The following is a 13666-nucleotide window of genomic DNA, read 5'->3' as shown; positions in this document are numbered from 1 at the left end:
GGTATTCCACTAAGAGTAGCGCAAAACGATGCCCGCTTACTGTCCGTTCTAATCGCCTGATGAGGTCCATGTCAATTCGTTCGAAGGGGACCTCAATCAACGAGAGGGGGTGCAATGGCGCTTTTGGAGTGGCCGGCAGATTCACCAGCTGACATTTACGGCATGCTGTACACCACCGGCGAACATCATTGTGAATGCCCGTCCAATAGAAATGGGCCATGGGATGGCTTAGTGTCTCCCCCTGTCCCAAGTGACTTGCCATCGTATTTTGATGAGCCACCTGGAATAACAAAAAAAAGAGTGTCCTGTGTCATTCTATACCAACCAATCTTTTATAATTGAACAATATGGATATGTGAGTGCAACGCCCGGCGGAAAACATTGACCATCAATCACTATCACTTGGTCAAATGCGTGTCTCAAAGTTTCGTCTCGCAACTGCTTTAGCGGGAAATCCCCTACCGAGAATTCCCTAAGGGTGGGGATCAAAATGATCGAAAAGCCAACCAATTAATTCCCAAAATTAGCAGATGGGTGAGGCGAGGACTAACCACCTCCTCAATATTATGCTTTTGCCCCCGGAATATTACCGTGATGGTCACTATAGAATAATCATGAATATCCCTGTGCACACACCTCACCTTCACCTGATTATTTGCCTCCAATGCCCTGTTTTGAACCAAGCATTGATGAATGGATGGTTGATTACAACCTGAATCCACCAAGACTTGGTATGTACCCCCCTTAATACTCACAGGTATTCGGTACGTCCCTGCTCGATCGGGTGGTCTGTGGGGTGTCAGGGATCCGGATTAATGCCCCCAACTCCATTTCCGGGCACTGCTCTCGGACATGGCTCTCTGCAACTCCAGAAGACCGGCCCAAGCCTCCTGGCAATACTCGTGGCAGAGGACTCCTTTACCTGAGAGGAAGAGACGGGAGAGACAGTGTTTGTTGGAGCAGGGAACCCCCATGACTGGGTAGCCATTCTTGGGGGAATGTTCCCATATTTCCATGGAAACAGGATCAAAGACGGGGTGGTAGAAGAGGGAGAAAGGGCATGGGGCACCCAGATAGGCTGGCATATGGTATTCTGCCAGCTGGACTGCTTCGTCCGGCAACAGCAGTCAGTAGCACTGCACCCACTCGGCTGTCCCCTTCGGCAACTGGGAGATTAACTGCTCCAGCACCACTACAGTGATGACATCCTCAGCGTCACTGTCCTTCTTGGCCAGCACCCTCCACTGGCAGGCATCACGGAGCTGCTGGGCCAAGGACAACGGGTGAACAATCTCACTCAGCATCAAAGAGCAGAAGCGCTAGCAGGATTCTTCTGGGCTATTGCAACCGACCCGTTGCAATATAGACTTCTTCAGCACAAGTAGGCCAGGAGGTTGGCAACCAGTAGCTGTTGTGCCATGATCTGGGCTTCCCTGTTCAGCAGCTGCAGAAGATGGACCACCCACACACATTGTCAGATGGGTTCTCTCTCTCTCTCACTCTGAGTTTTGGCCTTTTTTTATTTCCCCCATCTCTCACTGCAAACATTGAAACAACAATTGCCAGCAATTAATCTCAGGTGAAAACCCTTGCCGCTTCTTCTATCACCATACTAACGCTCAACCACACCCTCACCTCCACACGGTGCAATTCCCAAACCAGGCAACGATGCAGCTGCTCAGGATTCTCTTGATAGTGTAGATGTTGTGAGGATAAGGGGTGGAAGATGGGCTTTTTTCAGACTTCGCAGAAAGTAGAGACACTGCGGGGCTTTCTTGGCTATGGAGCTGGTGTTGAGGGACCAGGTTTGGTTCTCTGCCAGGTGATCACCAAGGAATTTGATGGTCTTGACTATCTCCATGGAGGAGCCGTCAATGTTCAGCAGAGAATGGATGCTCCATGCTCTCCTGAAGTCAACAACCATCTCTTTTGTTTTATCCATGTTCAGAGACAGGTTGTTGGCTCTGCACCAGTCTGTTAGCTGCTGCACCTCCTCTCTGTATGCTGACTCGTCATTCTTGCTGATGAGACCCACCACGGTCATGTCATCGGCAAAGTTGATGATGTGATTCGAACTGTGCATTGCTGTACAGTCGTGAGTTAGCAGACTGAACAGCAGTGGACGGAGCAAACAGCCTTAAGGGTTCAGGGTTTTGGTGTTGGAGATGCTGCTTTTGATCCAGACTGACTGAGGTCTCCCAGTCAGGAAGTCTAGGATCCAGTTGCAGAGGGTGGTTCTGGCCTCAGCTTTCCAAATGGGTGAGGGCCAGGTGGAGGTTGGCGGTGATGGCGTCATCTGTTGAGCACTTGGGATGATACAAGAACTGCAGGGGGTCCAGTAAAGGGGGCAGCAGGGTCGTGTGCATCAGATGTGCTTGATGTGTGAAGACAGTGACATTATCAATACAATTGGTGATGTAGCTGGTCACTGATGCTGTGTACTCCTCCAAATTGATGGAATTGCCATCAGTTGCAGCCTTCCTGAACATGTGCCAGTCAGTTTTCTCAAAACAGACCTGAAGAGCAGAGATGGCTCCTGCTCCTGCAGTCACCTGCTTCAGAACCGGTTTAGAGTATCTGATAAGAGGTCTGTATGCTGGAATTCGCATAACAGAGATGTGTTGGGGGTGGGGATCTGCCCTGTACGAGCTGGGGATGTTTGTGTAATCAAGATCCAGTGCACTCGCCCCCCTCGTTGCAAAGTCCACATGTTGATGGAATTTATGGAGCACAGATTTGAGATTAATTGCACACATTAGAACATCTGTCAACCAATCAGAATCAAGCATTCAACAGAACCATGGTATAAACATATACGGTATATATTGTAAATATACAGGGGTTTACAAAAGTCATCTGGCTGGTCATGTGGCTTTGCGAACTTCTTCAAGAGATATCAAACATGGAGGTCTGCAATGAGTAATGAGATGACCTGGTGTTTCTAGAGGATGTCCATGTTTGCTGCTTACATTTTCTATCACTCCATCAATGCTGGGTGTGGCTAGACTGCCAACTGCCTCTCATGAGTGTGTGTGTTGCGTGTGTGCGTGTGTGTGTGTGTGTGTGTGTGTGTGTGTGTGTGTGTGTGTGTGTGTGTGTGTGTGTGTTCATTCATTGAGAGAAAATGGTGAACACAGCCAAAATAAATGAGACATAAAAAGAGACGGATAAAAGTGAGTTGCCATTTAGGAGAGGGTGTGAAAAGTAACAGAAAAGTAATGCATTGTGAGTGTGATATTATGGAGGAGGTTTGAAAATGAAATGGAGAAAGAGGTCATGAAGTAAAAAGAAATGGACCATGTGCACAATAGTGAGTGAGAGTGAAATCTATAACTAGATTCCTCACTTGGGAGACTGCCAGGATGACCCAGATTCTCCACAGCAGTATGGATGTCCATCACACACCCACATTTAAAAATCTGCACATAAACAGCTATATACACAATGAGTCTAGGCCATTTCAGGGAAGGGTGGTTTCTTAGTCTGGCTTCCTTCCTCACCCACCAATAACCAGATCAAGGTCAGAGTGCAACAGACACATGTTAGCAGTGTATCAGAAAATAGGAAACTTGCTCCTTAGTCACAAACACAAACTGTATTGACGGTATAGTTCACCCAAAAAATTAAATTCAGTCATCATATACTCATTTAATTTACCCTCATTTTGTTCCAAACCCATATGACTGTATTTCGTACAAGTGGAACACAAAAAGGGATGTTGTTCGGAATGTCAGGGACTGGTAGCCTCAGTCACCATTCACTTTCATTGCATCTTTTTCCATTCAATGAAAATGAATTGTGACTCTGTGAGACTGAACATTTTGTGTTCCATGCCAGAAATATTTTTAAAACTACATGAAAATTAGTAAATGATGACAAACATTTTAATTTTTAACAATCCCTTAAAGGTTTGTCTGTTTCTTTGGAAGTTTAATTCTCATTAAACTAAATGAGCAGACTTGTCTCAGTCGTGGAAGACAGAATCTATTTCTCTCAGAGAATAAACATCTTTCAGGCCGGCAGTATCATTAGCTCAATGGAGAAAAAGCTTCACAATGGAATTCAAAGATCTTGATCTATAATGTTTAAATGTCAAGGAATGAGGGAATCAGACCCATATTTGGATGATTGATTGAATCCATTAGAAAGCTGCTGGAATTGTTTAGTCTGCCTTAAAAGTATATTGGCAATTGAACATAAAAAAGTAATTCCTTGAGACATCAACATTATTTAAAGAGCTGTTTCGTCTTTTCTGATCGTATGACCTCTTCTTTGCAGTATTATTGGTTGCTAGTGCTGTCCAGATGTCTGGTGGGTATTGGAGAATCAAGCTACTCCTCCATCTCCCCTACCATCATTGGAGACCTGTTCACCAACAACAAAAGAACCATGATGCTTTCTGTCTTCTATCTTGCCATCCCACTGGGAAGGTGAGTTTCAAATGCCATACAACCTTATTCACCACATTAGTCGAAGTCTCTATGTTTGGCTTCAATAGTCAGATAAAATCATAAAGCAGAGATAGACTTAGCAAGATGGCAATTAAATTAAGCGATTTAATTATATTAATTCGAGATTATTTTACATAGTGATTATATTTACCATGCTTGAGCTTTTTGTTCTAATTTCAGGCTTGTAGCTATGATGAGATTTTTAAACGTGCATTAAAACTATATTAAGAAGAGTTTTTTGAAAAGGTGAAGTGAAGCTTATAGGAATCTCTTCTGACAGCCAGATAACCTCAGCAACCATCTTAACACAGAAAAGGTCAGTTCTGAAGAATTAAGCCCAGCAACAATGTGCATTTTGTGTGGTCGCTGCCTCAGACAGCAAGACTGAAAGATCGGCCTGGGCCAAATGGAGACTGATATTCTAATACTGCTGTTGCTGTAAGAAGACTTAAAGCTTGCCTATTTTGATCACTTAACACAAGCAGTGGCATTTTATTTTGTTCACCGAGGTGAAAAAAGACAGGGGGAAGAGAAAAGTGATGTGAAATAAACAGAGCAAATGTGATCAATAATGTATGTACATATGTAGCATTTTTAAGCAGCATTACCTTCACGCTCACAACATCTTGCAATTTAATAAATTAGTAAATGGAGAAGACAACAACAAACACACAAAAACGTATTCAATCTTCAAAATAAGAATTGCTTGAATTCCTTTTAAAGGTTTTTGCAACCTGTAACAGGGGTTAAAATGGGCAAGGAGGAGGCGTGAACCAGACAAACCATCAAAATAATGTTTAATGAAAATTAATAAGACACAAACATAAACAAAGCTGCGCGTGGCTCTCTCTCCCCCGAACTGCCGCATCCTGCTGCATTTATCCCTGTCCTCGGTTGATTAGCCGGATTGGGGGCCCTCCTCCTCGTCACACAACCTCAAATAAATAAATATATAAAACAGCTTAAACCAGCCTAACAAACCAGCTTGACCAGGCTTGGAGACTAGCTAAGACCAGTAAACCAGCTTAGGCTCCCCCATTGAACTGATCACTGTCCCCACACATATCTAAACACCGCAGCTGTTGCTATCAGGCCTGTTCTACAGCTAATAATAGTATCGATGAGAGATTGAGTGCAGTCAGAGGAAAGGACGGGATCTAAAAAAATCCATCAGTTGGATATGCCAAGGGCAGGTAAAGGTAAATAATGTGGTTTACCTGCTGAGGACAGCCTGTCGTGAATGTCTGGGAACACAGGAAGTGTGTGTGTGTGTGTGTGTGTGAGTTTAAATGCTGGGAGGGATGCACAGAATTTAAATGTAATGATTAGAACATTGCAGTTAGGCCAGGGCCCAAGATATAAAATAGGAAAACTGAACAAATACCAAATACTGGCAACTACCATACCAAACCACATTAGTAAAATACTAATCCTTAAATTTATACACTACAAACAGTAAATAAATAATAAGAGAAGAAGCAGTCAGAAGCAGGAGAACCAACCACTTTACTTAAGCACATTTTGGTGTGGTGTTTGGCTGTCCACATGCTTTTGGCCAAAATTTTGTCAAAACCTTCCTTATTTTGTCAAAGCAATAATTTTAATAATCTAATTTAATCAGCAAAGTGGAGGAATGTTCTGAAATAGTTTCTAATCTGGGTTTATTCATATTAAACGTCTTAGTGATGAAACTGGTTGGGCAATCATTCTGCAATTATCTTCTGAGAGTAATTTCATGTTTTATTTTCAATAGATATCACACACCTTTACTCATAATAACATTGTAGGTGAATGTAGCACCTTTTTGTAGCAAATATACTTATTTTTGAACTACTTTTTACCTTTTGCAAACATGTGTGGTAAGGTAACAGGTGTACAAACATGGGAGGGTTTCAAGTCCAAGAACATTCAAGAAGTCTTTCAAACACACAGTGAGACAGTATGAATGTCTTTACCCTTGAGTAAGAATGAGAATAATAATGAATCAAATGCAGGGAATTTGGAGGAATACTTCAGAACTTAAATGGGGTAGAAAGAAAAACAGCAAGAAACCCAATTCAACTTTTTTTGTGAACAGGTGATGACAGAAAAAGAACAATACATACAAATCCAGATGACAGACAGACAGCTTAGTCCAATAACATTCAGTGACTGTCTAAGACCAGACAATCAGCATACATATAGATAAACTGAGGGAATACTTCTTGTGTGTTTTATCCCAGAGGTCATAAAATTGAATTATGAACTTAATCAGACTGTAAACAGGATGTAGAGCTGAGAGAGTTTGGTCTGTGTCTGAAGACGTGACTCAGATTCCTCAGATACGAGAAGGGAAGAAATTATCCTACCTTGAGTGCCAGTGGTTCTCAATTGCTTATTTCACTCTTTCTCAGCCAGACTTGTCCTATAAGTACATACAGGAAAATTGGTGTGAGAAACATGCACTCTGCAGCCCCAATTTCCAACTGCTTGCAAGGTTTGTGGGTGCAGAATATATGAGAATTAGGTCATCTGAATGTTTTAAGTTAGGATCTCACCACAGTTTCCAAATCCATCCAAACCTAGAGAAATACTGTGTCATAAGCTTGCACTGTAGGAAGATTTCCCCAGTCATCCTCACTCTTTCTCTCTCCGTCGCTCTCAAAGCTGATCTGTCACTCTAAGCCCCTGAGTAATGCTAAGTGGTTGACTCTCTTATATAGCCAGAGGTGATGTTCAGTGTAAAGCCATTATCAGCAGCATTTAGCCAGCCTATCCAGCACATGAACATTTTAGGGTGCATAACACATCTTTGGACAGACAGAAAAGAGAAAAAAGCCAGCTGGAAAAAAAAAAAACAGCCTGAGAAGGTTTGCTGGTCTTAGCTGATTTAAGATGGTCTCCCAGCCTAACCAAGCAGATCATTAGCTGATCTAGCTGGTTTTTGATTTGACCAGGCTGGTCTCAGCAAGTTTATTTTGTTGGTCAGTTGGTCTCCCAGCCTGACCAAGCTGATCTTCGGCTGGTCTAGCTAGTTTCCGGCCTAAACAATCTGTTCTTCAGCTGGTATAGCTGGTTTCCAGCCTGAACAAACTGGTCTTTAGCTGGTTTAGTTGGTTGGCCAGCTGGTCTCCCAACCTGAACAAGCTGGTCTTCACCTGGTCTAGCTGGTTCCAGTCTAAACAAGCTGTTCTTCAGCTGGTCAAGCTGTTTTTTTCAGGCTGGTTTAATTTTTGTTTTTAAATTTCAGCAGGCAAGACAGATGGATTGAGTGAGTGAGCCAGTTATGACTAAAATATGATGTTGGCTTGTATATGTTGACATGTTTTGCTTTCTCCTCCACAGTGGTCTGGGCTACATCCTGGGATCCATTGCTAAAGATGCTGGAGGGGACTGGAACTGGGCTCTGAGGGTAAGAGATGTGAAATGTCGTGTGTGTATCAATATTTTAAAGGAAGCATGAATAGCTTCCACAAATACACACTATTTCCTCCCGTGCTGTTCAAAAATATCCCTAAAACCCACAGCAGACAGGTGAATCCCAAAATACCTTTGCCCATCTCTTGGAAAAGAAACATAACATTGCTATCCCTTTGAAACCTGTGTGGTGAGCATTGACAACCAGCCTCCAGCTCCCTTGGGTCCACTCATACACGCTATACTTAAGTCTTTCCTCTAATGAAATAACAAGGTCTTCACAGTTCTCACAGTAGTCTTTGTGCAGCAAAAACCGAGAAGAAGGGGCTTGCTTACAAAGACCCGTTTGTTGTAGGATATCCCTCTGTTGGCTTGATGTATCACCACAGTATCCAAAAGAGGCAAACCTTTTAATGAAACTAAAACAGTAATAGATAATTTATGAAATTATTGAATGAAGGGAAATGATGTGGTCTGCAATCTTTTTTTTTAATAACTTTTTAATCAAGGAGGGAGTGCAGAAAAAAAGAGAGCCAAAACAAAACTTGTCAGAGAAAGTAAGAGGCCTCTAGAAGTACTTTAAATTCCAGTCTTTTCCCCCTTCATTAGCTCAGTGCTGTTTTAAAACCATGCAGGCCTTTCACTCTTTCTGTTGAAAATTTAACAGGTGAATGCTGAAGTTAACAGGTGGACTCCATTAGTCATTCCTTTTGTGGTGTCTTAAAGAATCCACAGAGGGTCTTATCGTGAAGTACGCACCTCTTTAAACTCATGTCAAGCTCTTAGAACTAAAAGAAGACTTTTAGAGGAGTGTTTAACTCTCTTGAGCTAACAAAAACACCTCTCCACATGACAGTTATATGGCCCTCAGGAACAAGAATCGCTTTATTTGGAGCTACTTTTTCTTAACGCTTTTGCAAACAGCAGAGCAGAGCACTATTGTTCGAGCACTAACTTCCTTGAGAAAAACATTCCTTGAGAAGACAAAGCTCAGGGTTAGGGGCAATTAATCATCACTAGCACTTTAAACGAGTATGAAAACAGAAGAGAGATGAAAAGGGACCATATCAGCCATATCCTGGAAAAAACAGTCTGTGCCACTTTCCGCTTGTTTTGAAGGCTCCTAAAGAACTCAATGGCCTTCCTTTCTTGGAGAAATCAGAATCAGAATCAGCTTTATTGCCAAGTATGCTTACACATACAAGGAATTTGTCTTGGTGACATGAAAAAGAGGGAGAGAGATTGAAAGTGGAGTGGATGTTATAAGCTACGTACACACTGCAAGGTTTTGGGAGTGACAATTGCCTTTAAATGTGAGAGTGAATACCCTGAATTATTGTTCTGTTTGCGGAGTGTCTGTGTGAGTGGCATTGTGATGATTGACACAATGATAACTATTGCATCAGTTTGGTATCACGGCAAACAAGAAAAATGAATGCCAAAAGTTTATGCTGTTTTGTGTTCTTTACTTTTGACCAAAGTAATCCAGAAGTATCTGAATAAGTAGTGAATGGAGATGTGTTCATTTCTGGAATTTTTATTAAAATACTGTTGACTGAGCTGCCTTGTCTTTGTTACTGCTCATTAAGGTGATGCATTTAAAAAGGACCATAATTTTGTCCAAGTTACCCCAAGACCGCAAGGCTAGTGAGAGCAACTAAAGCTGGCATCACACTAGCAGATTTTTCCAGCCATTTATTTCCAGTGAACCTTTATTTACATAGTCAACGACCAGTTGGTCAGAGACAGAGCACGCATTAGTGTCTGCCAGCGTTAGGTCGTTTATGCCTTGACCATCACTCCCGACTGAATAAATGGCTCTGAGAACTGGAAAAGCACATCAAACATAACAGAAAAAAATCATTTTGTCACCAGGGTGGACTCTTGTGGTCGTCAAATGACCAATGAGCTTCTTTCACTGAAGAACTGACAAGACATCATGCTCAGCTCTGAAAGTTTTTGTCAGTGATCGCACACACAGCCGCAAATCTTCACAAACGTTTGTAATCCATAGGGATTTTGTTACCAAAAGTTTTTTCTGGGGTTCTCCTGCACTAAAATGACTAATAAAATCAGAAAGTGGAGGCAGAACTGTTTGTTTTTGTTGAACATAAATCGTTTAATCACTGAAATCTGGATACAGACATGAACGTACCATGGCAAGCTTTGAGGGGATAAATACTCAATCTCACACATTCTCAAGTTACTCCATGAATCACATCCTTAATCACTCTGTTAATATTGTTTATGTTCACACGGTACTCCTGTTGTTATTTCGGTGAGCTCCATGTGACAGGGAATCAGAAAGGGAGTCGGTATGTTTGTCACCCTCCAAGGTAGCGAGATCTCCGCAAAACAGTCAGTAAGTGTGGTACACTCGGCCAAAATCAAGTTGTTTGGTGTCGGCTAGTGTGACACCAGCTTAAGGTGGAGAAAAACAAACTTGTATCAAAATTTGCAAATAAGTCTGGACACATACCTATTTGCCTGTTGTTTGCATGCACTGCATTTGATGAAAAAAGTCACAAATTAACTTATTAAGTTAACTTCTAATTCCGACAACTATTTATGCAGTTTGGTTCTGTACACTTAACAGCGATTTATTGTATATACTTCTGTCACTACCTGAATTTTTCAAGAGTGACTTTGGTCATAGAATGTGGTTGTCACTCCCGTAGATACTGAACAGGAATAAGCACTCAGAATATGACTGAAATTGTATATAGCTGAAGTGTGTATATGTCCTAGTTTTTCATGTGGGGGATTATAACCTAATTATTGAGACCCATTCCAATCTTCTGGTGAATAGAGATGGTAAATACCATCAGAAATAGCACCTTGAACTCTCTTCCTTTGATTACAATTGCCCTTTGGTGCTGCTCTAAGACCAGCGTCTAAGTCTAACCTTAGCAAGCACAAAAGAAGCCCCAGCTTCAGATTAACAGGAAAGCCACTGTCTAACAATACCAAAGCTGAGTGTCAGTCAGAGTCAGAGTTCAGGAAGACTTATCAGCGCAGGCTTTGATATATAACTAGACCATAGGAGAAGGGGAGGGATTCCCACAGTGTGACTGTCAGGAAACGTGTTCACTGCTAAGACCTCTTTAACGGCTGTTGGGTTTTCTTGTTATGGTGTGATAATGAGACCAAATCCAGGTTTTAGAGAGACACAGCAATGTCAAACCACTGCAGTGCACATAGACACATTCAGAGTGCAATATAGTGATCTATTTCACTCTCACACTGTTCACTAGATAGATTTATAATGCAGTAACTGGATCACTAGATCCATACATGGACATTTACATTTTGAGCAGAGCTTTGCATTAATGTACCTTAAATGTTCTCCAGGAGGATTGCACCTGACAGGCACAATTGCTTTGGTCCTCACAAGCTACAGAGGCTTTTACACTGTTTCAATGTAGGCGAGCGAAACAAGTAGCACACCCACACTTATATACGCTCACATAAAAAAATTGCTTTACTGTAGCCATCAGAAAGATATAAAAGAGATAATAGCTCATGGCGTGGTCGATGGCAGCTGCTCCCACACAAGTGAGAACTGAAAAAGAAAGAGAGAAAATAAAGAAAAGACACATCATGTATTGGAGTCCACTACTCCACACAGCAGTCCACTACATAGTCGGCAATACACACAGACTTATTTACAAAAAAATTCTCAGCTGAAAGATATAAAATTATAAGCAATCACATAAAAATAACACTGCATTATTGACCAAATTAATAAATTGCTTGACCTAACAGGAAGCCAGCTTGTTCTAACTCTTATCATTGTTCAACAAACAATATTTAGTTTGAAAAATGGCAAGGTAATACCAACAAGCATAGTTAGAGTATAAAGTAACGTAACTCATACTTTGTGCATAAGACCCCCCAATTATCTAATTATGTTAGATTTACACTTAAAAGAATTTGCCAATGGCATAAGGATAACAAATGTAATTTAAGATATATTAACTGAAAACAAGTCTTAATGTCTTATGCATTTTGCTTCTGAAGTAAATGTATCTTAAGGATGTTTAGATGTTTTACTGGAAAACATAACAAAAATAATGATTGTGCAAATGCTATTTCTTTGCTGTGTGTACATAAAGACATGGTTTTCTACTCTTCTATCTAAAAGGTTTCTCCATTGTTGGGGTTGACTGCTGGTGCCCTCATCCTCATCTTTGTCCCTGAGCCAAAGAGAGGGAGCGCTGACCAACTCGCTGGACGTCTAAAGACACGCACTTCTTGGCTCTGTGACATGAAAGCTCTTGCCAAAAAGTATGCCTCTTTTTTATTCTTGCTCTCTGATCTTTTACTTGAGGCTAAATGTGTGTGGATTTCCGACAAAGTGTATGCATGTATGAAAGTAACAGTGTATGCATGTATGACATAAGGAAGGTGAAGAATTACACAAAACCGTTAATGCAGACAAAATTGGGGACATTATTTGTTTGAAAGAAGGACAGAGGGGAACTAAAATCTGATGCATGTAACTGATTTGAAAATTCCTTCTCGCATTCCAGCTTAATATGCAGAGTCCACTATAAGTAAGTAATTTATGGGGTGTGTTGTGATTTTTGCCTAAGAGTGTAACACTGTGGCTCTGTCAAAAAATTCCTCTGTTTGAGCGACCCAACCAATTGTGAGAGTTTGGGGCAGGACTATCTGTTTGTACAACCAATGGTAGACAGGAGGCATTTTGTGGAATCATTTCTGGCATTTTGTGATGCTAGTGGCACCAAAAATACACACCTCAGGTTTAAAAGAGACAACTTCATACATTTTCAGACAATTTACACTTCTTTGTGCTCCCCAGCCGTAGTTATGTGTTCTCCTCTCTGGCGTCGGCTGCTGTGTCATTTGCTACGGGGGCATTTGGGATCTGGATTCCGCAGTACCTGTTTAGAGCTCAAGTGGTGCAGCAGACTGCAGTGAGCTGCACCAATCAGCCCTGTAGCAGCAAAGACAGGTGAGAACAAAAACATTTACATGTATACATTTGGTAGACACATATCCGAAGCAACTTCTAGTGTATTTTTTATCAGCACATGCATTCCCTGTGAATTCAACCCATGACTTTGGTGTTGCTAGTGCCATGCTCTACCAGTTAAGCTAGAGGACCATACACAAAGAAAAGCTTACACTTTTGACAAGAATCTATGTTTCTCTCTCATCTTCAGTTTAATATTCGGGGCCATCACCTGTGTGACGGGTCTGTTGGGTGTGGTAATTGGCGCTGTAACAACACGACTCTTTCGGCAGAAGACTGAACGTGCTGATCCTCTGGTGTGTGCAGTGAGCATGCTTGGCTCTGCTATCTTCATCTGCCTCATCTTCGTTGTGGCCAAGAAGAGCATTGTGGGGGCATATGTAAGTGGCTTTGTTACTTTGATTGTTGCATCCAGGAATGAGGTCAGGTTTTTCATGGTTACAGTAATGCTTTACAAAGTGTTAAAACCCCTACCTCTGATCTCAGACTTTCAATTTAGTCTTTCAAAAGTCTACATGCCTATTCCAAATATGTACTTTACTTGATATCTCTTTGAAATGACTGCCATTAGTTACAGTTGATCCATTATTCTTACAATACTGAGCAGACACAACAAGAAAAAGCTCTCATTTATTGGTTGCTATGGAATCGACGTATCAATACCTGTATTCTCTCGATTTTCTTCTTAACACAGTGCCCTGAACATTTATGGCACAACTCATTTCTAACTATCATAAAGTCAGGATGAAATAAGGTCACGTCTATTCAAAGTTTAATACAAGGTTTTAAGCAGATTTAAAATCTGTTCTATTTAGTGGTT

General features: G+C 41.4%; 1 protein-coding gene across 1 annotated transcript in view; it reads left to right on the top strand.

Annotated features, from left to right (window-relative positions):
• LOC127642430 (sphingosine-1-phosphate transporter SPNS2) overlaps positions 1-13666 on the top strand; it is a 99702-nt gene that overhangs the window by 63608 nt on the left and 22428 nt on the right. The window contains exons 4-8 of the mRNA XM_052125048.1: positions 4279-4430; positions 7776-7842; positions 11992-12134; positions 12673-12825; positions 13037-13226. Of these exons, the coding sequence (XP_051981008.1) occupies positions 4279-4430; positions 7776-7842; positions 11992-12134; positions 12673-12825; positions 13037-13226 (705 nt within the window). The remainder of the gene's footprint in view (positions 1-4278; positions 4431-7775; positions 7843-11991; positions 12135-12672; positions 12826-13036; positions 13227-13666) is intronic.

Source organism: Xyrauchen texanus, chromosome 4, assembly GCF_025860055.1.
Source record: "Xyrauchen texanus isolate HMW12.3.18 chromosome 4, RBS_HiC_50CHRs, whole genome shotgun sequence".
In the NCBI taxonomy this organism is placed as follows: domain Eukaryota; kingdom Metazoa; phylum Chordata; class Actinopteri; order Cypriniformes; family Catostomidae; genus Xyrauchen; species Xyrauchen texanus.
This window is presented reverse-complemented; position numbering and strand designations above follow the sequence as displayed.